The 23,040-nt window shown below is 32.5% G+C and overlaps 3 protein-coding genes across 6 annotated transcripts; 1 reads left to right on the top strand and 2 right to left on the bottom strand.

Annotated features, from left to right (window-relative positions):
* Window positions 1-9,271: 9,271 nt before the first annotated feature.
* On the bottom strand, window positions 9,272-14,464 carry LOC118064554 (uncharacterized). The gene has a single exon (XM_035079240.1). It carries the CDS (start codon window positions 14,462-14,464, stop codon window positions 9,272-9,274), a length of 5,193 nt encoding a protein of 1,730 aa, XP_034935131.1.
* A 3,294-nt stretch (window positions 14,465-17,758) lies between these two features.
* Window positions 17,759-21,547, top strand: Art7 (arginine methyltransferase 7). Of its 3 annotated transcripts, XM_035079283.1 has the most exons (6): window positions 17,759-18,000; window positions 18,126-18,275; window positions 18,332-18,553; window positions 18,894-20,057; window positions 20,141-20,301; window positions 21,230-21,546. In XM_035079283.1, exons 1-6 carry the CDS (start codon window positions 17,785-17,787, stop codon window positions 21,477-21,479), a joined length of 2,163 nt encoding a protein of 720 aa, XP_034935174.1. In that variant the 5' UTR covers window positions 17,759-17,784; the 3' UTR covers window positions 21,480-21,546. The 3 variants fall into 3 exon arrangements, with proteins under 3 accessions (XP_034935174.1, XP_034935176.1, XP_034935175.1); XM_035079285.1 differs by lacking the exon at window positions 17,759-18,000 and having other exon boundaries at window positions 18,142-18,275; window positions 18,340-18,553; window positions 21,230-21,547; XM_035079284.1 differs by lacking the exon at window positions 17,759-18,000 and having other exon boundaries at window positions 18,183-18,270; window positions 21,230-21,547.
* Dtwd2 (DTW domain containing 2) lies at window positions 21,546-22,939 on the bottom strand. 2 transcript variants are annotated; one of them, XM_035079286.1, is made up of 4 exons: window positions 22,731-22,939; window positions 22,312-22,654; window positions 22,041-22,243; window positions 21,546-21,766 (listed from the first exon to the last, which is right to left on the bottom strand). In XM_035079286.1, exons 1-4 carry the CDS (start codon window positions 22,814-22,816, stop codon window positions 21,652-21,654), a joined length of 747 nt encoding a protein of 248 aa, XP_034935177.1. In that variant the 5' UTR covers window positions 22,817-22,939; the 3' UTR covers window positions 21,546-21,651. The 2 variants fall into 2 exon arrangements, with proteins under 2 accessions (XP_034935177.1, XP_034935178.1); XM_035079287.1 differs by having other exon boundaries at window positions 22,312-22,651.
* Window positions 22,940-23,040: the final 101 nt, after the last annotated feature.

Below are 23,040 nucleotides of genomic sequence, written 5' to 3'. Positions count from 1 at the left end.
GCGCCACGCCTAGACCATACCCTGCTTAAACTATCCTGTTGAAAAAAAAACTTTCAATGGGAAAAATGCATAGGAAATTTCCTGTAATATCCTGTTGAAAATTATTATCCTTTTGAAAACGGTTGAACCTTATTAGACTATTCTGTAAAAAAACATAAAATCCTATCAAATATTTCAATAGGTATAAGAACTCTTCTACAAGATTATAATATTTTCGATATAATCCTTTTCATTACTTACGTTTCCTACTGAACTTCTTAACACGATTATTGAAATTTTAAAAGGGGTTTCACAATATCAGAATTTCCTATCAAATTGAGAGTATACCTATTGAACGTTTCGATAAGATCTTATTACCACAAAAAAAAAATTAGTTTTAACAAAAGGAAATTATAATTCGTTCTCGAGGTTTTTTATACAGATTTCATGTTTAAATAAACACCTGAAATGTAATTTATTAGAAACTTTGTCTGAAAAAATCCTGTTGATGGTGAGATTCGATCTTGAAATCCTCTGGTCCAGAGTCCAGTACGCTGCCGACTGAGCTATTCCAAAACATGACTTTCGCCAAATGTATTCAAGTTAAAATTCGAAATGATTCAAATATTAATGAAGATTGCTTCCTAACAAGTATTTCAAAGCAGAAAAAAAATTATTGTTATTTGAGAGAATATGATAAGTGAAATGCAACTTAGAAATCATATCTTTTTTCCAATGTTCCATGATAGGATTTTCTATTTTTTAAATAGAGAACATTATAACAATTTCTGTAAGAAATCAATAGATTGGAACGAATAATACGACTTAGAAACTATTTACTCATTGCAATATGCCACAATAGGATTCGATATTATTTGATAGGTGTAATTTTGTCCAGTCTTTATAGGGAATAAAAAAACTGAGAAGAAAAATACAACTAAAATAATCTCTTTTCTTGTTGTAATATTCCTCGATAGAATTTGATGTTTTTCAATAGAATTGATTTCTATATTTTTTTATAGGAAAGAAGATGACGTATCAAAATAATACGACATAAAAAATGTTTCTTTACTATTAGATATTCTAATACAATTTAATATTTTTTAATTGGCGTGATTCAATCAAGTTCCTATAGGAAATAAACAGACTGAAAAGGAATATACGCCATAAAAAATATTTTTATATTACTGGAAGCTTTAATAAGACTTTGAAGAGGCTTACTATCTTAATGTATTCATAGGAAGTAAATAAATTGAATAACAAATTACGACTTGGTGTTTTCTAGTGACAATATTCCTCAGCAGGATTTAATATTTTTTTACACGGAAGTCTTTATGAGGAAATAAATAAATTGAAAAGGAAAATGTGACTTAGAAAATATTCTCTAGTCACGATATTCCCTATTAGGTTTTCGCTTTTCAATTGATACAATGCTCACTACAGAAGTAAGAGTATTGACTTATGGATGTTGGAGGAGTTCAACTTATTAACTAATGCAGAATTCTACTTAGATTTGATCCGTCATAGATATAATTTCTATTATCCTATTAACATAGCGTTTTCCATGTCCGGATTGATCAATTGTTTTTAGCAGATCATCGAACATAATGTTCCAGCACAGTGGGCCAAGCACATATCCCTGAGGCCATCCACGCGTGGCCACTTTTGTGACTGAGCCAGTTCCTCATGATGGGCTAACTGTACGATCTGTGAAGTAATTTTGCATTCCTTTGTAGATATTTTCAGGGCAGTTTCGTGACTTCAGTCCTTCGAAGATTACATACATTATCAAACGTGCCTGAAATATCGAAGAGCAATGCAACCATGTTACGTTCCGTGGACTCTTGCACTGCTCTTCGCACTGTCAGTTGCGATCGCATCTACCGTTGATCGTCCTTCTATAAATCCATATTGGTGATCTGAGATGTGTCCTTGTTTAAGGACGCTAGTTGAAAGATGAATTTTTATAAGTCATTCGAAGATTTTGCCTAGTACTGACAGAAGACATATAGGTCGATATGATTTGGAGTCTGTTACATCTTTGTTGGGACTCTTTAGGAGCATACGAATTGTCTCCTCCTTTCAAGCCCGAGGAAAGACGCCTTGAGACAAGCATTCGTTAAAAAATTTTAGAAATTTTTTTTGGGAGGTACAAGATTGCACGTCTAACAACCTCCACTTCCAGTAAGTCTAACCTTTGAGCTTTTCCATTCTTAAGCATTCGGACGACTTGCTTGAGTTCTTCTTTATTGAATGATTCTGCATCATTTATGCTGGATAGGTTGAAAGCGTTTATCTTTATCCTGCTCTGTTCGTCTGTATCCATTTCTGGATGGTCATCGACCACGCGACTGCCAGCAATCGCTTGGCTGTTTTTTGAAAGTTCAGGGTTCCATTACCCTCTCCAGTGCGAAGTGCATTCATGACTTTTTCGGCTCGCATTTTGTCGGCCGCAATTTTGTATACCACACCCCATTTTTCCTCGTTTTCGTGGGTCGTGACGAACTTTTTCCAGCTCTTTGTTTTCGCCTTTTTAATCGCTTGGGAGTACCTATGTTGCTACCTGCAGTCGAGGCAAGGAAGATTACGAGCCTTATCTCAGAGATTTTGAGGGATTACTGCCACCATCTTTAGAGATTGCTGACCCAGTTCAAACAGAGGAGACCTCGCGAAAGGAGACAGATCGAACATCAGGTAATTTTAGAGTTAGAATGGTGGTGCGAGGCCACAGTTTGGACTGCTTGCCTTCACAAGAAGTCAGTCTCGAATTTTTTAACTACGGATGCAGCCGACAGGAGCTGGGGAGCTCTGCTGGATGACATTATGATGTCGGGGGATTGGTCAGCAACCCAGAAAAAATGGCACTCAAACAAAAAAAAATGTGGGTAGTGTACACTGCAATATCTCCCCAAGCTCATCGGTTACATCATGCTCACATCTTGGTATAGACAGACAATCAAACTTTAATAGCCTACTTATTAGCGGTATACCTACCAGGAAGATACAAACGGGATTACAGATCGGTTGTCAAGAAGAAAAGAGCTACCGGAGTGGCATTTAAGCTTAAGAGCCACAAAAGAAATTTTCAGAAGGTGGGGTACACCGGAAATAGATTTCTTCGCCTCAGTGAGGTCAGCCGTCGTCAAGAAATATGTCTCAAGAGATTGCAAAGATCGTTATGCCAATTTTATCGGAGCATTCAGTCGCCCTTGGGAGTGCAGTCTAGGTTGGCTGTTTCCTCCACCCAACCTCATTTCCAGAGTGTTGGATCACCTCAACAAATGCAAAGGACAATTCCTTCTAGTAGCACCGGGATGGGAGAATACCTTTTGGTTGGTCAGATCTGAAAAGTGAGAGCAGGGAGCCTCTCCTGACCATAGAGAACTTGGAGCGGGTCCTAGTGGACTTATCAACGAATCAACCACCCCCGCAAGTAAACCAGCTTACTCTCCGAGTGTGGAAAATTGGGGGTGGAGTAAACTAGTGGCTGACTAGTCAACGGAGGAGAGAAGGTTAATTTAAAATAATTGGCGACTTTCTACTGGAGAAACGTATAAGGCTCCAATCAGAAGATGGATTGAGTGGTGTCGAAAAGTGGGGGTTGATCCCAGGTCACTCAGAGGTCAAAATCTCGCAAGGTTTCTGGCGAACCTCTGTTAATGAAGGTTTAGCTTACAGTACTGTTTTGGTGCATAAATCAGCGGTGTTGACCTTTTGTTCTGGAAGCTGAACCTCTCTCTCTGCGGATTTTTTAGTACGCCAAGTTTTAAAGGCTATCTCAGTGGCTAACCCTAAGATAGTAAAATCGCCTATCTGGTATGCTAGTATTCTGGTTAACTGTTTGTTGATTAAAAAAAAAAATTTTCCTTCTATGAGATCTCGAGAAGAACCGCTGCCTTACTGTTGCTGATCTGAGGTTGTCGGGTTCATGACCTTACTTTATTAAAAATATCCAAGGATTTCCTGATTAATTGTGAAGAAAGAATTCAGAGGAAAAAAGAGCAGGTTCTGGTCAGGACGAGTTGTTTATTTCTGTTACAGGTGCTGTAAAACTTGCCCCTAGAACAGTGATAGCTAGATGGATAAAGTCTGTGCTAAGAGATACAGACATTGAGGCACCAGCAGGTAGCGTCAGAGCGGCAGTAGACTCTAAAACTTGGCAGGAGGATGTGCCTGTTCAGGAGATATTAGATAGAGGAAACTGAAGATGTGTGGAAACCTTCCGAAAGCATTATTGTAGAAGTTAGTAAAGAGACTAACCTAAATTCAGTATCGTCTAGTTTTAAACCAGTTTAATGTTTCCTTAATGTGTTCTTAGTTAGGAATCTGGTTAATTTACTATCTTCATTCATGTGTAATTATGTAGAGTTTGTTTTTTGAAGATAAGATTCCAAAAATGATAATGTGATATTGTAAAAGAAAAAAAAAGAAAAATGATGAGCTTATATGGTTCTGTTTCTAGTTTTGCAAGTTTAACTTCGTTTAAAGTTATATTGAAATGTTTATATGTTATATAAATGAGATAAAGGTTAGCTGGGAGTATGGTTCCAGTCCAGAGTTAAATAAATTTTATATGGTTCTTATATGGATTTGATTTTTTCTAAATAATTATTGTGTGTCTTCAAATAATTTTCAGTTCTCATAGCATTGAGATCATCAGTAGATAGCAAACACGTCTCTCATTGGGATGCCGTATATCGGCCAAAGGACTATAATGCAAGTGTTTTGCACTGCAACAAAACACGTATTGTATTTCAGAGCCGATACACGGCATCCCGGTAAGGGTCTTACTAGATGAGATCCGCTATGAAGAAGGATGCGGTCGCTGCCGCACTTACTTGTAATCAGGTGAAGGTCTAAGGTAAGTAGTTCATATGAAAACTGGTAGATGGGGCTGAATTCGACTCGATTAGGATAAATACTCAACAGCTTCTCTCATAGGGATGCAATGTATCGGCTCCGGAATATAATACGTGTTTTGATGCAGTGCAAAACACTTGCATTGGCGTATAGATTCCTAAATATTAAAAAGTAGACATTACTTGCCCTAAAGTAAAAGATGTGTCGATAAATTGATTCGACCGTGGTTTTTTCTTTTCTTATCCGAATATTCGTATTTAATGAAAATTAATTGGTAATTTGTAGTTGAAACTCAATAAACACCAATGAAATTGAATCACCATATAATATTTAACGAATAAATTTTTTTCATACTTCGTTCTAGTCATTGAAAAACCTTTAGTTCAATTTCTATGGGGGAAAAAAAATACGTAGCAAAATGACCTTATAAACCAAATTTGGTGTTTTATCCACATTTATTCATTACAACCAGATAATATAGTTTGTTAAATCATACCTAGATCAGTGTGTTTAATCGACGTAAGACGCACTATTAGTCCAAGAACTATCATGCTAAAATCATGAAAATCTTAAACAGCCGCCCAGACAACACCCCGCACGAAAAGAGTTCTTTGGAAACTCTTTTTTGTAAGTCCATAGGAAACTCCTAAAAAAGAGTTTTTTGTGAGTTTTTATTTGAAAGCTCATAAAAACGAACTCTTTTCAAGCTCTTTTTCAGAAGCTCATAGAGAGATTATTTATTTATAAATAAAGTTTCTCTAAAAACTTATTTAGCGTTCTTATCGAAATTAATTGTTAAGAATTTGCCTTTATTCACCATTGTCAGCATTGTAAAAAAATATTGTAAACAAATGTTCATACATGAACATGTGTACTCCATTTTACGCTAAAGTTTGTGATTAGCAAAGTAGTGTAAACAGAAATGCCTCCACATCAAAATTTTCTATTTTTATCTAAAAGCCAAAAAATCCAAAAATCGAGTATTTGTATCTGAACTTAATTATATGCCAGATGTAAATCTACAAGAGTCACCTTCTCCTGTATCTGAGTTGAGAGTCAATGATTGTTCAAATTTTAACCTACAAGAAACAATAGCACAGTGGATCTGTCATTTCATTATTTCTCACTCAGCTTTAAAAGTTTTAATGGACATTTTACCCAGTGTAAATTCATTAGAGCAACTGAAGCAACATCCACAAGATTCAAGAAAACTCCTCGAAGAACCATAATACGGCCTGTTTCACCTGAAGAATATTTTCATAATGGTCTAGACTTGTTGTTGAAGCGAGTTCTTTGATAACTTATGAAAATGAGCTCCTGGAGAGCTCTTTTCTCTGAGCTTCAATTCTCCTCCCCAATCGGTGCATAAGAGTACTTTCTGAGTTCGTTGGGAGCTTTCGAGTCAGTTGTTTCTGAGTTGTAATTCAGAAAAAAGAGCTTATTTGCTATCAGGATGATTAGAAACTATCCCCGTCATGAAAAACAATCTTATTTATTCCCATTGGATTCTTTTTCCGATTGAGAAAGTCAAAATGAATCAGGAATTTGCATCAGAAACATCCGATTGAACGGCGCAATTTAGATTGAATTTACAATTTCAATGGCAATCAATAGGAAATATCCCATAAACAGACTACATTCCAATGGGAAAATAATAAATATTAATTTAATATCGAAATTCCAATCGGTATGTATAAAAAAACCCATATTGAAACTCTCTTTTTTGAATAGGAATAAATGGGAAAATAATCAAATTAATTCCGTTTTGAAATTTCAATCGGTTCTTTTAAAAAAAATTCCATTGACACTTTATTGTTTGAATAGGAATGAATAGGAAAATAATCAAATTTCAATCGGTTCCAATTGGAAAAATTTCTTTGATATGCTACTTTTTAAATGAGAATTCATCGGAACATAGTCTTTATAAAAGAATCCAATTCATTCTAATTTAAAACAAATTGAATCAGAATGATTGAGAATGTTGTATCAGAAATATTTCATTCAAACATGAAATTTCTATTAAATTCTGAATTGGAAAAGAAGTTAATAGGAAAAACTTAATTCAAGATTGATTTTGAATCGGAAAATTTTAGAATTCTCCAATTGATTTCTATGAGAAAAAACTAATTCAAAGAAAAAGATTAAAACGAATTTGTTTACTTCAATCACATATGATATTATTGCATTTAAATCTGAAATTATGGTATAGTGATCTTTGATTAAAAATGAGTATAATTTAAAATACATAATGCAAATTTACATGATAAATTAAATAATATTTTTCGATATGTTTTATATTGCTGAATGAATGAATAATTCTCGTTTGTTATAAATTTCACTAATTGTAAACAGAAAATACTTCTATTTCAGTACTCTTAATATACAAAATGGCGGACCAAAATATTCAAATATCGAATAAAAGTCAACCGACTAGGTTTTATAAAGATTATCTTCGAAGGAACCAATCTATTCTTGTTCATCAAACAACATTGTACCGTTGGAAAAAACGAGCATGCTCAGGTATAAAAATATTGTATGATTTATTCCGTTTTGAAATGTTGAAAACGAAAAAGTATTTACTCTATGCCCATACAGATGAAAGTTTGTAAAACTCAAAAAAAAACCGTAAAACTCACTTCACAAGAAATAATGCAAATGATGACTACAAAATGACTTATCAATGTGGAAAGCGAACACGTACAGGTACAAAAATATCCAATAGTTATTTCAGTAATGTCATTTACGTTTTATACATCATTTCATGTATCTTCATTATTATAAACTGAATAATAAATATGGATGAAGTTATCTTACTTTATTTTACATAGATCAACATTATGGAAGCGAAACAGAGGAATCAACAACATCCAGAAATAGCTGTAGTAATGAAAACGAACAGCAAATTCTACAATCAAGTCCTAATGACAAAAATATTAACGAAGATCAAAAGTTTGCAAGATTCCAGAGTAGCTGTAGCGACGATAATGATGCTCATGTACCTCGATCAAATTCTGAACATGTTGCTGAGAATGATAATAGTTCAGCAAAACATAATGACTTCGATGATAATTATTTAAGTACTTGGATTATGTTTCCACAATCAAACGCATCTGTTTGGGAAGTATTTAACATGGTATTAGCACTTGCTTTAAGATTTAATTGGAGTGATGAAGCAATTACAGCAACTCTGGAAGTGCTGAAGAAACTAGGGGGTCCTGATTTTGAGAATCTCGATATTTCGAAGTATTCAATTAGTCAATTATTTAGTGCACCAGACGGCGCCATTAACTATGTATTTTATTGTAAATTTTGTAATATCGCACTTTATGAACCAATTTCAAAAAAAAATTTAAGGACTAAAAAAGAAGTAGCTCGTAAAGAATGCTCAAAGCAATACATACTAAGTACTTCTTTTAATAATTGGTTTTTGATTATCGATTTGGAGTACCAAATCAAGTCTTTATTGTCGAATATTGATTTACGATCAAAGATTTATGATAATATTGATCGTATTAAAAAAAACGAGAAGATAAAAATATGGATATCATTGATATCTATAATGGCGACCGATACCATTGTAAATTTATGAAATCAAAAGAAGCATCTAATAAAATAGTATTACTCCACAATTTCACAGTGGAAAACATAGTTTTTGGCTGTTGCAGTGCATAATTGATGAACTACCGGCAAATCTGCGATTTAAAATTATACTTCTTGCGTAGAGTAGAAATTGTGAATGCTAATGAAGAGAAAGAAATTATCTATATCATGGTATTATGTATGCCAGTTGATTCTGTCGCTAGGCCAATCATGCAAAATAGAATCCAATTTAATGGATATGATGGATGTAGTTGGTGCTATGCACTCGGTGCTTTTATTGGCAGCATGAGATATTTAGTAACCTCAGAAACTACTGAAGACCGTACTCATAAAAGTTATTTAAAAATGTGAAGGAAATAGAATTACGTTTAAGGCAACAAAAATCTAATAATAAATCCAAAAAAATTATTGTTCATGGTGTAAAAGGTTTATATATATTGAGTGATTTACGAGGGTTCGACTGTGTTTGGGGATTTCTGATAATTTGGTGTAAATTCATGCATAATAACGCTTAACGAACTGATAATCATTCACTTTTATTTATTTTATTCCATACAACATCTTCATACAAACAAAGACTCAAAAGAACTGAACTGATTCTATGCGCGCAGCGCTCTCTACATAACATCTCGGCCCCTTTGAAAGGTCCTCTTTCAATAATAAAAAACAAGATTAAATTGAAAAGTAATTAATATTTAAAGACTCGAAAATAACAAACTATTAATCTTCATTGTTAAATATCAACGAAAACTGACTGCCTTTATAAGGAACTAAACTTATGACATATTAATAATAAATATACCAATGAACTTTTAGAATATGCACTAATGCATTAATCTTCGTCTTGCTCACTAAGTGGCAAAGGACATATCTTGCAGACAGCTCTTTTATACAGCCCTGTGTGTGTTCTCACCGTGACTACTCGCACTTCACCGTCTTTACCAGGATGAATCTCCACCACTCTACCCAAAGGCCAATGTAAAGGCGAGGTATTGTCTTCGATAAGTAGAACCATGTCATTCTTATCAACCTTAGGATTAGAGGTATGCCATTTACCTCTCTTCTGGAGCTCTTGTAAGTACTCTCGCTGCCAGCGAGTCCACAAAACTTGTTGCAATTTTTGCAAATATTGCCAGCGTGATAGTCGGCCATCAGGAGTATTATTAAAATCATGTCGGATAGGTTGTACTAGCACATCTCCGATTAAGAAATGAGATGGAGTAAGTACCTCCAAATCATTAGGATCACTTGACAGTGGAGTTAGAGGTCTAGAGTTCAATACTGCTTCAATGTTAGCAAGTACTATACAATATTCTTCAAATGTTAAAAATCTACCCTGTGTGACAGTATAGAAATGTCTCTTGACCAGCTTTACCGCCGCCTCCCAAAGGCCTCCGAAATGAGGGGACCGTGGTGGGTTAAATTTCCATTCAATTTTTCTGTTTCTCAAAGCTTCGGTTATCTCAGGTTCAGTTTTCTTCAAGAATTCAAAAACTTCACTTAAATGTCTTGAAGCTCCGACAAAATTGGTGCCATTGTCGGAGTGCATTTTCCTACATAAACCTCGTCGTGCCGTGAACCTATCCAATGCTGCTAAAAAGGCTTCAGTGGTCAATTCACTAACCATTTCTAAGTGAACAGCCTTTGTCTTGAAGCAAGTAAATACCGCGACGTAGCCTTTTGTGATCGGGATTTTCCCTCTACGTCTGCTCTCTCTAACTGAGAATGGGCCAGCGTAGTCCACTCCTGTTGAGGAAAATGTACGAGCGTAACCTCTCACCCTTTCCTGAGGTAAGTCACCCATACGAACTTCTGGAATTTGGGGTTTAAAACGAAAACATTTTAAGCAGTGCCGTACAATTTTCTGAGTCTCTCGGCGACCACTAACTAACCAAAATTTCTGACGAATATTATAAAGCAGTTGCTCTGAGGGGAAATGCTGAAGCCTCTGATGTTCTTCTCTAAAAATGATAGTTGTAACATGATGCTTGGCTGGTAATATTATTTGATGTTTCTGATCATCTGGGATTAATGCGTGTTGGAGTCTTCCTCCAACCCTGATAATTTTATTTTCATCTAAAAAGACATTCAAAGAACGTAGTTTACTTTTCTTCGGAAGTTCTCTCCCATGTATAAGACAGTTTAACTCAGGTTCAAATTTCTCTTGCTGCACCCATCTCATGATCGTTCTTTCAGCTTTCTCAAGCTCTTCTGCTTTTAATGGACCACTTAACCTTTGCCTCAACAGTGCTTGACAGAAGCGGTGACAGTAGGCTACAATTCTACACAACTTTGAATATGAAGAGTATTTCTTAATAATTGCTGAGGAAAAGGTTGACATTAATGTTATTACTGATGTTTTCAATTCAGGTAAATCTGATTCAGCGTCTTCTGAACGATTTGGTTGCTGTTTTCTTTCTCTAAGCCATTCTGGCCCATACCACCATAAGCTACTATTTTTTAAATCCTCTACCGAGGTTCCTCTGGACAGAAGATCTTCTGGATTACTTTCTGTAGGCACATGTTTCCAAGCAATTGACTCAGTATAATCTTGAATTTTGGTGACTCTATTGGCCACAAAGGTTTTAAGCTTGTAGGGTTCTATTTTTATCCAGCCCAACACAATTGTGCTGTCACTCCAAAACGAAACTTTCTTTATTTTATCTTCGCATGATGATTTTACCTCATTGTACAGTTGAGAGAGTAACAAAGCAGCCTCTAATTCCAGTCGTGGTAATGATATGACCTTCAGGGGGGCAACCTTGGCTTTCGCACACAAGAGATAGGACTGGAGGTTACCTTGTTTGTTCACACTTACTGCATATAGACATGCTCCAAAAGCTTTTTCTGAGGCATCTCCAAACCCAAATATGTCAAATTTCTCTTCCGGATTAGTTGGATGTATATTTCTTGGAACTTTTATATCACCTAGATGCGAAAGCGATAAATGATAATCTTCCCATACCGACAGCTGTTCTGACGATAGAGGCTGATCCCATGACATGTTTTGTGACCATAACTGTTGCATGAATATTTTCCCATTTATGAGAATCGGTGCAACTATACCCAGTGGATCGAAAATCTGTGATATTTTGGACAATACCTCTCGTTTTGTTGTCACTGACCCTTTGGGTAAATTTGTTTTATACTGGAAAATATCTTTTGCAGAATTCCATAAGAGACCTAAAGTTTTTAAAGACTCTTCTCCATCAATTGTTAATAATTCGTCTGATACATTTTGTTGTTTTATGGTTTTCAATATCTGTGATTCATTAGATCTCCATTTCCTCAATAGGAATTGGCCCTTCTGAAGAAGACTTGCAAGTTGTCTCTGCAGTTGTATTGCATTATCTATCGTTCTTGACCCTGTCAACACGTCATCCATGTAAAAATTTTCTTCCACGACTTTGGCTGCTAAAGGAAATTCGTTGTTGTAGATATTTGCGAGTTCTCGCAGACATCTCATGGCATGATATGGAGCACAGGCTGTTCCATATGTTACTGTGTTTAACTGATAAACCTTTGGGATTCGATTCTTATCTGTTCTCCACAGAATAAGTTGATAAGATCTGTCTCTTGGATCAATTAATATTTGCCTAAACATTTTAGATATATCTGCTGTTAATGCATACTCATATGTTCTGAACTTGATTAAAATTTTAAAAATATCTTGCTGCAAATTAGGTCCCGGAATTAACTTATCGTTCAGTGACGTACCTAATGTTGTTTTAGAAGATGCATCAAATACGACTCTAAGTTTAGTTGTCACGCTCTCTGGGCGGACAACTGCTTGATGAGGTATAAAATATATTTCTTGATCTTCAAAATTCTTGATATCTTCCACAAGTGACATATGGCCACATTGCTTGTATTCTTCCATGAATGCACTATAACCTAATTTCAACTCTGGATCTTTAAAAAATCTTCTTTCCATGGACTCTAATCTTTTCTGCGCTCTGTCTCTTGAGTTACCTAACATAACCTCTGACCTTAAGGGCAATCGAACTATAAACCTTCCTGTCTCGGTTCTCTGTGTAGTCTGTTTAAAATATTTTTCACAGTACTTTTCTTCTTTTGTGTAATATTGAATTTCTGGCATGTGTTCTAATTTCCAAAACTTTTCAATTTGTTGACTCAATTGGTCATTCGTAACTGTGAGACAAGTTGATGAAGGACTTGCTTGATTTTCTATCAAGTCTCCTCCAATGATCCACCCTAGATGTGTATTTTGTAAAGCTGGTTGACCCTTGATTCTATTTCGTGGAAATCCTATAATAATTTTCCAATACAAACCGGCTCCTATAAGCAAGTCAATTTTCCCAGGCTTGTCGAACTCTGGATCCGCTAATGCTACATTTTTTGGTATGATAACTTTGCTAGAATCTACCTCAGTTTGTGGTATGTCTTCTGTTATCGATGGTAGCACCAAACATTCTATATCAGCTGTGAAGTCACTATACATTGCTTTGATCTGAATACTCATATTCTTTTTAGCTGATGATCTACTTTCATTGATGCCACTGATGAGTCTGTCTTCTTTTTTAAATGATAATTTTAGTTTGCGAGCCAATTCTTCTGTAATAATATTTGATTGTGAAGCTGAATCCAGTAAAGCACGTCCAATAACTAAATTTCCATGAACATCTTTCATGTATATTTTAGCTGTCGACAAGATTACTCTGGTCTGAGGCTTCTGATTGCAATAAACCGCCATTGAAGTACTTGCACTTGTAGGTGTCGAAGAATCTGCTGTCTTTACTAATGATGTATTTGATTGATTATCTGCTGCTTGTTTAAACTCTTTATGAAGCAGTGAGTTATGCTTATCACCACAATGCTTACATGTTGAGCTTCTACAATCTTGTCCAATATGACCTTTCCCTAGACAATTGATACATAATTTTCTTTTTATAACTTCTCTTTTTCTTTCATCTGGCGAAAAGGCTAATAGTGCTTCACACTTGAAGAATGGATGTGTGCCGTTACAGAATTTACAGACCTGTGTGGTCGATGACAAAGTGACTTTCCTCTCATGTTTGTGATCTTTATGTTGTGATGGCTTTGTTGACGAAGCTGCAGTTTTATTTTGATTTAACACTCTTAGTGTTTGACATCTTTCATTAAGAAATTTGATGAATTCATCTAGTTTTGGCATATTCTCTGGCCCACGACCATTTATATAATTTTGCCAATCTCTTTGTTCTATAAAATCTAAACCTTTCTTTGCCATGTGTATTATTAATGTGTCCCAACTTTCGACTGGTTGTTTGAGTGTTTTCAATGATGCCATATGTGTTTGAATATGCCAGATTAATTTTCGAAGAGACCCTGCTTTGTCTTCTTTACTTATTGATGGCATTTTAAGTAAAGCATCCACGTGATTCTCTATTAACATGACTTGATTGTCGTAGGTGTCCTTCAACAATTTCCATGCATGCTCATAATTTTCCGGAGTTGAGATTTCAAACCTTTCTACAACTGCTCGTGCTTCTCCCTTTAGTGCTCCGACTAAATACCGATGCTTTTGGATTGGCTCCAGCTCTACTTCATTATGTATTGAAGTTTCAAAATGATTTTTGAATATCATCCATGTTTTGTAATCTCCATCGAATTCTACTAGCTTCATTTCCGGAAGCTTAGCCCTCAATGCTGGTCTATCTCTACCATAATTATTGCCGTGGTCTCCATTGGCTCTTCTTACATCTTGAGTTTGGCTAGCAGCTGCTATAATTGACTGTGCTTTTGCTGCTATTGTAAAGTATCTGTTTTCAAATAATTCTCGTTCTCCTTCACATTCGTCGTTGAGATCTGACTCGTTGCCATCCGATTGTATTTGACTTGCTAAAATTGCTTCTATTTCTATCTGAATTGTATTGAATGATTGAAAACAGTCCTCCAGTTTTTGTAGCCTGATTTGTGCATCGATTGCTGTTGCTTGTGGATGATTTGCAAAATATGTTTCTATGCGCGTAACCTGTTTTTTGATTTGTGCTCTTTGTTTTTTAAATTTTACTAAGAGTGCCATCTTGTGTATTTTTTAAATGATTCATGTGAATTGCCGACTGTCGATAATTAACGAACGCCCCACGTCGTGATTTGATACTGAATGATATATGTATAACCTCACTTTTTCCTTTTTAACAAAAAAATTGAGAGATATATATTTTTTCTTCTTGCTATTGATGTGTTTTTGAGATTTCTTACTGTAGTGATGTAGTCTCAATTACTCAATGCAATGCCAATAATGAATTGAATCTTTGTTGCACAGTCCAATGTCCCTTGACACGCTGTGATTGCCTAAAATGTATACAGTCGTATACCTGCCGAAGTATGCCTTTTATATTTTCCGATTTCAGCCGTTAAACTTCTCAGTTGTCGTGAGTTTCTTGTTGCTGTCGGGCGCCAATGTTAATTTGGTGTAAATTCATGCATAATAACGCTTAACGAACTGATAATCATTCACTTTTATTTATTTTATTCCATACAACATCTTCATACAAACAAAGACTCAAAAGAACTGAACTGATTCTATGCGCGCAGCGCTCTCTACATAACAATTTCCATGCGAATACATGCATGGAATTTTATTAGGTGTTGTACGGCAACTCTGGGATAGATGGACAAGTACAGGTTTTCTTAATTCTGCAGACGGTAATACTATCAATAATCGTTTAGTTAATATTCATCCAGTAAAGGAAATTCATCGTGTACCTCGATTGTTATCAGATAAAAGTAAATGGAAAGCTACAGAGTGGAGGTCTTGGCTTTTATATTATAGCATTCCGTGCTTATTAGGCATATTAGATGATGAAGCTCTAAGGTCTTTTTGTTTGTTAGCTAAATCAGTTCATAAATTACTTTCTATGCGTATTACTGACGATGATCTCGTTCAGTGTGAAATAGATTTATTAAGATTTGTGGGAGATTGCCAAATATTATATGGTGATGAATTCATGACTTTTAATGGTTACTCATTACTTCATTTAGTAAGTAGCACACGAAAAAATGGACCATTGTGGGGGAACTCAGCTTATCCATTCGAAAGCAATATCTTTGAATTAAAAACTTTCATTACAAGTCCTAAGGGTGTACTAGATCAAGTAGCAAATCGTATATTGAGAAAAAATAATTATGAAAATATTTTGAATTTAAATGACAATGGAGAATCATGGACATGGATTTTATGTAAGGAGATAGTTTGTCGCAAAAAATTTATCAAAAATATTTATTGTACAGCAGATAAAGTTACAGTAATAAAAAACAAATCACATCATTCATTGAAACCCGAAGATAGAATGATATATCATAAATGTATATATAATGGAGTTGTTTATCAAAGTATTTAATACATAAAAACAAAAAAAACTGATAATACGTATGTTTTATTAGAAGATGGTTCAATTGGTCGGATATTACATTTTGAAGTTATAAATAATCATACTTTTGTCAAGCTACAAATGTTTTACATTTTAAAATTAGCAATAATTTCGATAATAACTCACATGTTTCAAATCGGAAAAATACGAGAAGAATCAAGAACTGAGCCGATTACTAGTATTCTGAGCAAACTAGTCGTAGTGAATATTAAAAATGAAAATTCAGAAGAAGACATTACATATATTTGTATACAACCAAATACTATTGAAATACAGTAGGGTGTCATTTATTTTTTAATGTAAAAATCAAATAGAAATTATCGATTTGAAAAAAAAAATTAGTACAAGGATAATGTAAATAGGATGTATATTTTCATCAGTTAATAAATATTATTAATGAATACAAGAATTATAAAGCTGGACAAATTTAATCATACAATTCCTATGTTTTATAAGTGAACGATCATTTTCCCATTCAATCCTATTGAGCTTGAATAAGAAATTTCTAATATAATCCAATCAAATTCAAATTTTAAAATTGATGATTAGTTTCCCATTCAATCTGATTCGATTTCAATATATTCAATAGGAAATTCCTCATAGATTATCATTGAAGAAATAATTCCGAAATTCTAATATTATTTTCCAATTCATTCCTATCAATTTCGACTACTCCGAATTGGTTTTATCTGATTCAATATTATTACAATCGTATATCCGATTCAATCGACTCTATTTCTCATAGGAGGACCAATTCTGCCCGATTAAATCCTATTCATTCCTATTCGGGAATTTTTTTATTCAATAGAAATTACACTTTTTTCTATCGGAATTAATAGGATTGTTTAATAAGGGAAACTAAATACATGAACTAACATAAATAATATTTCATTAAAGTCACGACAAATTACGCGCTGGTCTAATTCTTGAAAGTTATGTTTTAGATGTTTGAATAAGATGTAAAAAGTTCTCAAAGGTTGTAGAATGTTATAAAATTCTACAAGGTACTACAGCAACCTAGATAGCTACGCATTGGAGTCTTGAAGGCTATTTTAAAAAATTTTATATAAAATGTGAAAAGTTGTAAAATATTATAGTATTCTACAAGATACTACGACGAACTACACGCTGGACTCTTGAAAGCAATTCAATGAAATTTTAGATGAGACATTAAAAGTTGTAAAATCGTAATTCATTGTAGAGTTACGTAGAAAGTTGTAGATACATCTCTACCAGAAAAAGAATTTAAAAATTAATAAATAAAAAACTTACTGGTATTGAATCGAAATATTTGTTTTATATTTGTTCACAATACTGTCAATGTTCATTGCAATGTTAAACGCCAGTAAATATTTTTATTTAAAAATTAATAAATAAAAAACTTGCTAGTGTTAAATCGGAATAATTGTTTATATTTGTTAACAATACGGCTCATTTTCAATATTTCAAAAACAAAATAAAGTTGTCAGAGTAGTCATAAAGTCATCCTTTTTTAATTATATCAAACAAATTTTACTGTGAAATTTAAAATCTAACGCTTTTTGACATTAAATACGCAAGAATTGTTTCCATTATTTAATTAATATTCAAACGTTTTTTTCACTAATATTTAACCGTGAAATGCATCAGGACTCATAAAAATTATTTTAATTATTATTTAACCGGAATTAAGGTTTTCCTGTCTCTTACTTCAAGTAATTATTTTATAATTACTCATAATGTAATGAATCGAAGTATCAGCGCACAATATCAATTTAAAAATGTAACTTTTATAAAATATTTATTGTTTATTACAATATTTGTTACCATTTAATTTAGTATTTTTATGTAATAAACAGTACAACATTAAAAAAATTAAAAATTCGCGCCCACTACTACTCTGCAGTTGTGTTCAGGTGATACTAATCGCATACATATTTCCTTCTTCTAGACTCCATGATTGATACCACGTGTTGTAAATAAAAGGTTCATGGGCCGGTTTTCTACGTTGTCTTCTAATCTTTACTATATTTATTTTTTTGATATTGTTAAAAAAAACTTTAATAGAAGAAGAATGAGCATTTTTACTCAAAATTTCGATCCAATTACTGGGTGCACTGTCTGGGAAGAAAAGAACTCCGATTATGATTATCATCAAGAAGTTGCTCGTTCGGCTTTTGCTGATATGCTTCATGATACAGAGCGAGTATGTTTAAATTCTTAATAATAAATGTAATTTGTAAGAGAAGAAAAAAATTATTATTAAACATGATTTCGTATGATTCATATACCACTGCTTTTTTTTGTTGGCATATATTTTTTTACTTACAGAATCGCAAATATTATTCTGCACTCCAAAAAGCTGTAAACAAAATGCACTCGAAAGGAATGAAAGCTAATGTTTTAGATATTGGTACAGGTACAGGTTTACTGTCAATGATGGCTGCAAAATGTGGCGCAGATACAATAACTGCATGTGAGGTAATTTATGTTTGATAATGATTTCCACAATAAATTTTTTTAATTATAATTCAAAGGCTTTTAGACCTATGGCTGAGTGTGCTGAAAAAATCATTGAACACAACGGCTTTAAGTTACAAATACAGTTAATAAAGAAAAAATCTACTCAAATAATAGTAGGTGAGAATGGTGATATGAAGCAAAAAGCGAACATCCTCGTAACAGAAGTATTTGACACTGAATTAATTGGAGAAGGTGCTCTCTCAACATTTCAACATGCTCATCAAGTATTGTTAGAGGTACTTAATTTTTTTTAATTCAAATTCTTTATGAATCAGATAAAAAAATTCTCACACATTCTAGGAAAAGTAAAAAATTATTTAAAAAAATGAAAAATACAAATAACATTAAGTGAAGAATTTTTTACATTTCTAAATTTACTTACATTACATGATGATTGTTGATTAAAATTATTAACCATTTTAAGAAAATTTGAAAAATCATTGTAGTTTTTCAGTAAATATCGATTTAGTCAAAATATTCATGAAACAATAACTTATTATTCTATGAATTAATTTTTCAATATTTTTATACACATTTTTTTTTTCTAAAATTGATTATAAAAAATTTTTGCTTCAGAAAAACTGTATTGTAATACCATGTAAAGCTACCATATATGGACAATTAGTCGAAAGTTGGACAATGAGGCAATGGAACAGAATCAATCCTATAATCGATCCAGAAACTGAAAAAATTCTACTCAAACCTCCAGATATCATTAACAGCTGTCCTGGATCTTTAGCTTTACATGATATTCAGCTTAGTCAATTACCTTATGAATCATTTACATCTTTACTAACTTCTCAGCCTATATTTACATTTGATTGGTCTGGAAAAAAGCCAATAATTTTTAATGAAGTTAATTCAGTCAATTCTACTGCAATTGCTTCAGGAACAGCTCACGCTGTATTTATGTGGTGGGAATTAGCCATGGATGAAGATGAAGAAATAATATTAAGTTGTGCTCCATTGTGGGAGCATCCTAATGGTCAATTAAATACAAATGAAGAAAAAAATTCATTATCTTCACATAAAGATAGTAAAATTCCATGGCGAGATCACTGGATGCAAGCTGTTTATTATCTTCCCACAGAAATGCCCATAGAAATCAACGAGAAAATAACTCTTATTGGGTGTCATGATGAATTTTCTTTGTGGTTCGACATCAGTAAATCAACTGAGACAAACATTAATTCTCTTCAATCTCCTGCTTGTAATTGTTCTTTACATTTAGCATATTCGAGAACAAGAATAGCTCAATTAAATGATGAAGAAAAGAACAATAAATACATGAAGATCTTGAAGAAATATATTTTACCAGATACTGAATGTCTTTGTCTCTCTGATAGTTGTTTAATAGGTCTTACTTCAATATTGTTTGGTGCAAAAAAAGTTATTATGTATGAACCCAATTCACTTTCAAGAAGAACAATAAAAAGTTTTATCGATTGTAATAATTTAACTGATAAAGTGGAAATGATCGATTCTATTGATGAACTGTGCTGGACAAAAGAATCAAATCGTTTAATTATTGGTGATCCATATTATTTAAACTCTATTTTTCCATGGGATAATTTTCGTTTTTGGTATTTAATATCGACTCGTACTCCTGGTATTTTAACTATACCCATGGCTGTTCGAATTCGCGGAATTATTGTAGAATTTAAAGATCTGTACAAAATCCGAGCATCTGTGGGAGTTTGTGAAGGCTTCCAATTAATGGACTTCGATGAACTAGTTTCTGTGAGCCCAATTTTTATTTAGAGAAAAAAAATTATTTTCTTAATGATGAAAGCAGGACTGTTGTGAATATAATTTTCTTCTAGGCTTCTAGTAAAATAAGTGATTGCCCAGTTGAAGTTCATTCGCTTTGGGAATATCCAAGTTGGGCTTTATCTGAACCTTTTGATATTGCGACGTATAAATTCAATGAGGATTTTAATTCTGCAAGTGGAAAAATGTACTCAGGAGAAATATCTATATCTAAGTAAGTAGATAATTAGTATTTAGTTATAAATTCTTAATATTTAATAGATCAAATAAGATTTAAAAATTTATCGAATTTGAAAATAATTTATGACTAGACTTCGTGTCTTCTAAATTTTTTTCAGTACTTTTTATAAAAATTTATTTTTTTCTGTTGTCTCAATTTTTTATATCAAAATTAATTTGATATAATTATTTTGCTTTTTGACAATGACATAGAAATATTGTTTGACAAATCTCTTTTCTTATCGATACTTGTTCTCTAAAATAAAATTTAGAATTCTATATTTATTGGATTTAATTGTTAACACAAATAGAACAAATTTAAAAATTATTTTGTTAATTTGGCGCAAAATATTGTTTTAGAGGTATTATTGCTTGCTTGCTTGTTACGAATATCAAGTTAATTTTTATAAATAAGCCTCAAATTTTTCATGCTTAATTCAATAGTATATGAATTTTTTCTAAATCATAAAGATGTATATAAAATTGATAATTTCAGTAACAAAAGAAGAAAATCAATTGATTAATAATTTGCATCTTTTTTATATATTTACAATGCTTCATTAAAAGATTGAATACCATTTTCAATATTGATCTTTGTTATTTTTATCTAAGAGATTGATCGTAAATGTTAAATTCTTGATCTAAAATGTTAAAAAAATATGAATTACATTTTAATCAGAATAATCTATAATACGTTTGATCATGATGGTCAAAACTCTTATAACGTCATATCTAATATACAAATGTATTTTAAAGATATTGTGTTAACTGTTCTAAATATTTCCTCAAATTTACGGATAATCTAATATTTATCAATGAATTTCTCTTTCTTTTGTTTAACTAAAAATGCTTTTGAATTCAATTAAATCTGGTATTTTACTTTCAGTCAATTACCATTAATTTTTTTGTTATTTTATATTTAGGAATGGTATTTGCAACGGAATTGCTTTGTGGATTGATTGGTATCTAGATTCTGAAACAATTCATTCAACAGGTCCATTAGAAACCATTATTCCTGGTGAGATAATTTCTTGGGGTATGTGTAATCGTCAGGGTGTATATTTGTTAAAAGACATTAAAAGTGTTACTGAACATGATGTTCTTAAGTGGTCTTTTAAATATCGGCATGAAAATGATAATTATTTTGATTTTAAATATCACTTTGAAGAATAAATATGAAATTTTGAAAGATTTATAAATAAAAACAGTTAATATACAAAAATAAAAATTAAAAAAAAATTTATAATAAAAAGGAAACTTCAAATTTTTTTATATTTCGTAATTTAAGTATTTATCCAAATAATATATTATAATATCTGATAAGTAGGTAATTATCCAATTATATTTATACATTCCTCAGTTGTCTAGCCAACTGCTTTCCAATTAGCCTTGGATATAAGTTGTGTTTGATTAGAAATTCTTTACTTTGATGGGTGACAGCTCCATTCTCAAGTTGATATCTATAAAAAGTCATGATTCAACGTTAATTTTAAATCATTAAATCTGACCTTTGAAACAGAAGTTTTTAATATAATGACAATAGAAAAGTTAAATATAAAAATTTTTATCGTATTTATGCAATGATCAGTAAATTACGTTATTATATTAGTTGAACAAAAAAAAACTTATCAATTGTAATTCGATTGTTAGTTTTTTTTTAATCATATCAAATCATAGATAATTTACTTCTGCTTTCAAAGTCTCAGTTATTTACATTGTAGATTTTAAACGTACTTGCAAAGATAATGCAAAGGACGAAGCATGGTATCTTTATATGATGCTTCATTTTCTAAAATAGACAATGAAAGTGCACCACTTTCAAGAGTCGACAAACATCCTTCAGTTGGTTGTGTTCGAATAACATAATCACTTGCAGCATTTTGGACTATTTTACACGTTTTTATTGTAGACAACAATATACTAGAATGGTAAATTGCCTAAAATTATTAAACATTAAAGTTTTTCACTTAAGTAGATAACTAATAAAAAATTTTTTAAATGTTACCTTAGCTTGTGACCAAGTTCCATCCAGCAAAACTATATTATAAGGTTTTTGTCCATCAACACCTACTTTGGGAAGTTGCGATATATCAATCGCATTTTTTGAAGGATACAAAAGTATCGTATTTGAACTATTCAATATATCAGCTAAACCTTCATGTTTAATTGATGGAAATTTTTTTCCTCTAAATATATTACATTTGTTTTGTTCTAATGACAGACTGAGCATTGGAGCAGTTCGCAGGCATCTTTTATTTTCTGCTGGATGTTGTAAAATAATTAATCTTGATTGTGGACATAATCGAGATTTCGGTAAGCCTGGACACCAACAAACCTTAACCGGTCTGCTACATAAATATTAATAAAATTTTTATTATGACACTTTATATTTACTTTCACTGATTATTTTGACAAAAAATTTACCTGCAGTTCATACAACTTTCACGTATTTTTGGAGGATCAGCTAAAATTTGAGAAAGATCTTCCCACGCGTCGTCATTTAATGTCATTTTTATATTTAAAAAATCTTTATTGTTAAAAAACCACAATGTGTAAGTTAAAGTAATAAATAATAATAAATAAACATATAATGAAATTGATAAACAAAATCTTATCCCCACTACTTCTTTTGCTTGAAGCTATAGTTTGGGTTGATACATTAGTACATGCGCTCTGTCTGTTGGTAAGAACGGAGATTAGGGCAAGTTCATAACTTTTTGCTAACTTTAGGACA

Source organism: Chelonus insularis, unplaced genomic scaffold (assembly GCF_013357705.1).
Source record: "Chelonus insularis isolate UGA/USDA-ARS -01 unplaced genomic scaffold, ASM1335770v1 contig_23_pilon, whole genome shotgun sequence".
Taxonomy (NCBI): domain Eukaryota; kingdom Metazoa; phylum Arthropoda; class Insecta; order Hymenoptera; family Braconidae; genus Chelonus; species Chelonus insularis.
The sequence above is the reverse complement of the archived record's forward strand: the minus strand, read 5'-3'. Positions and strand labels throughout refer to the sequence as shown.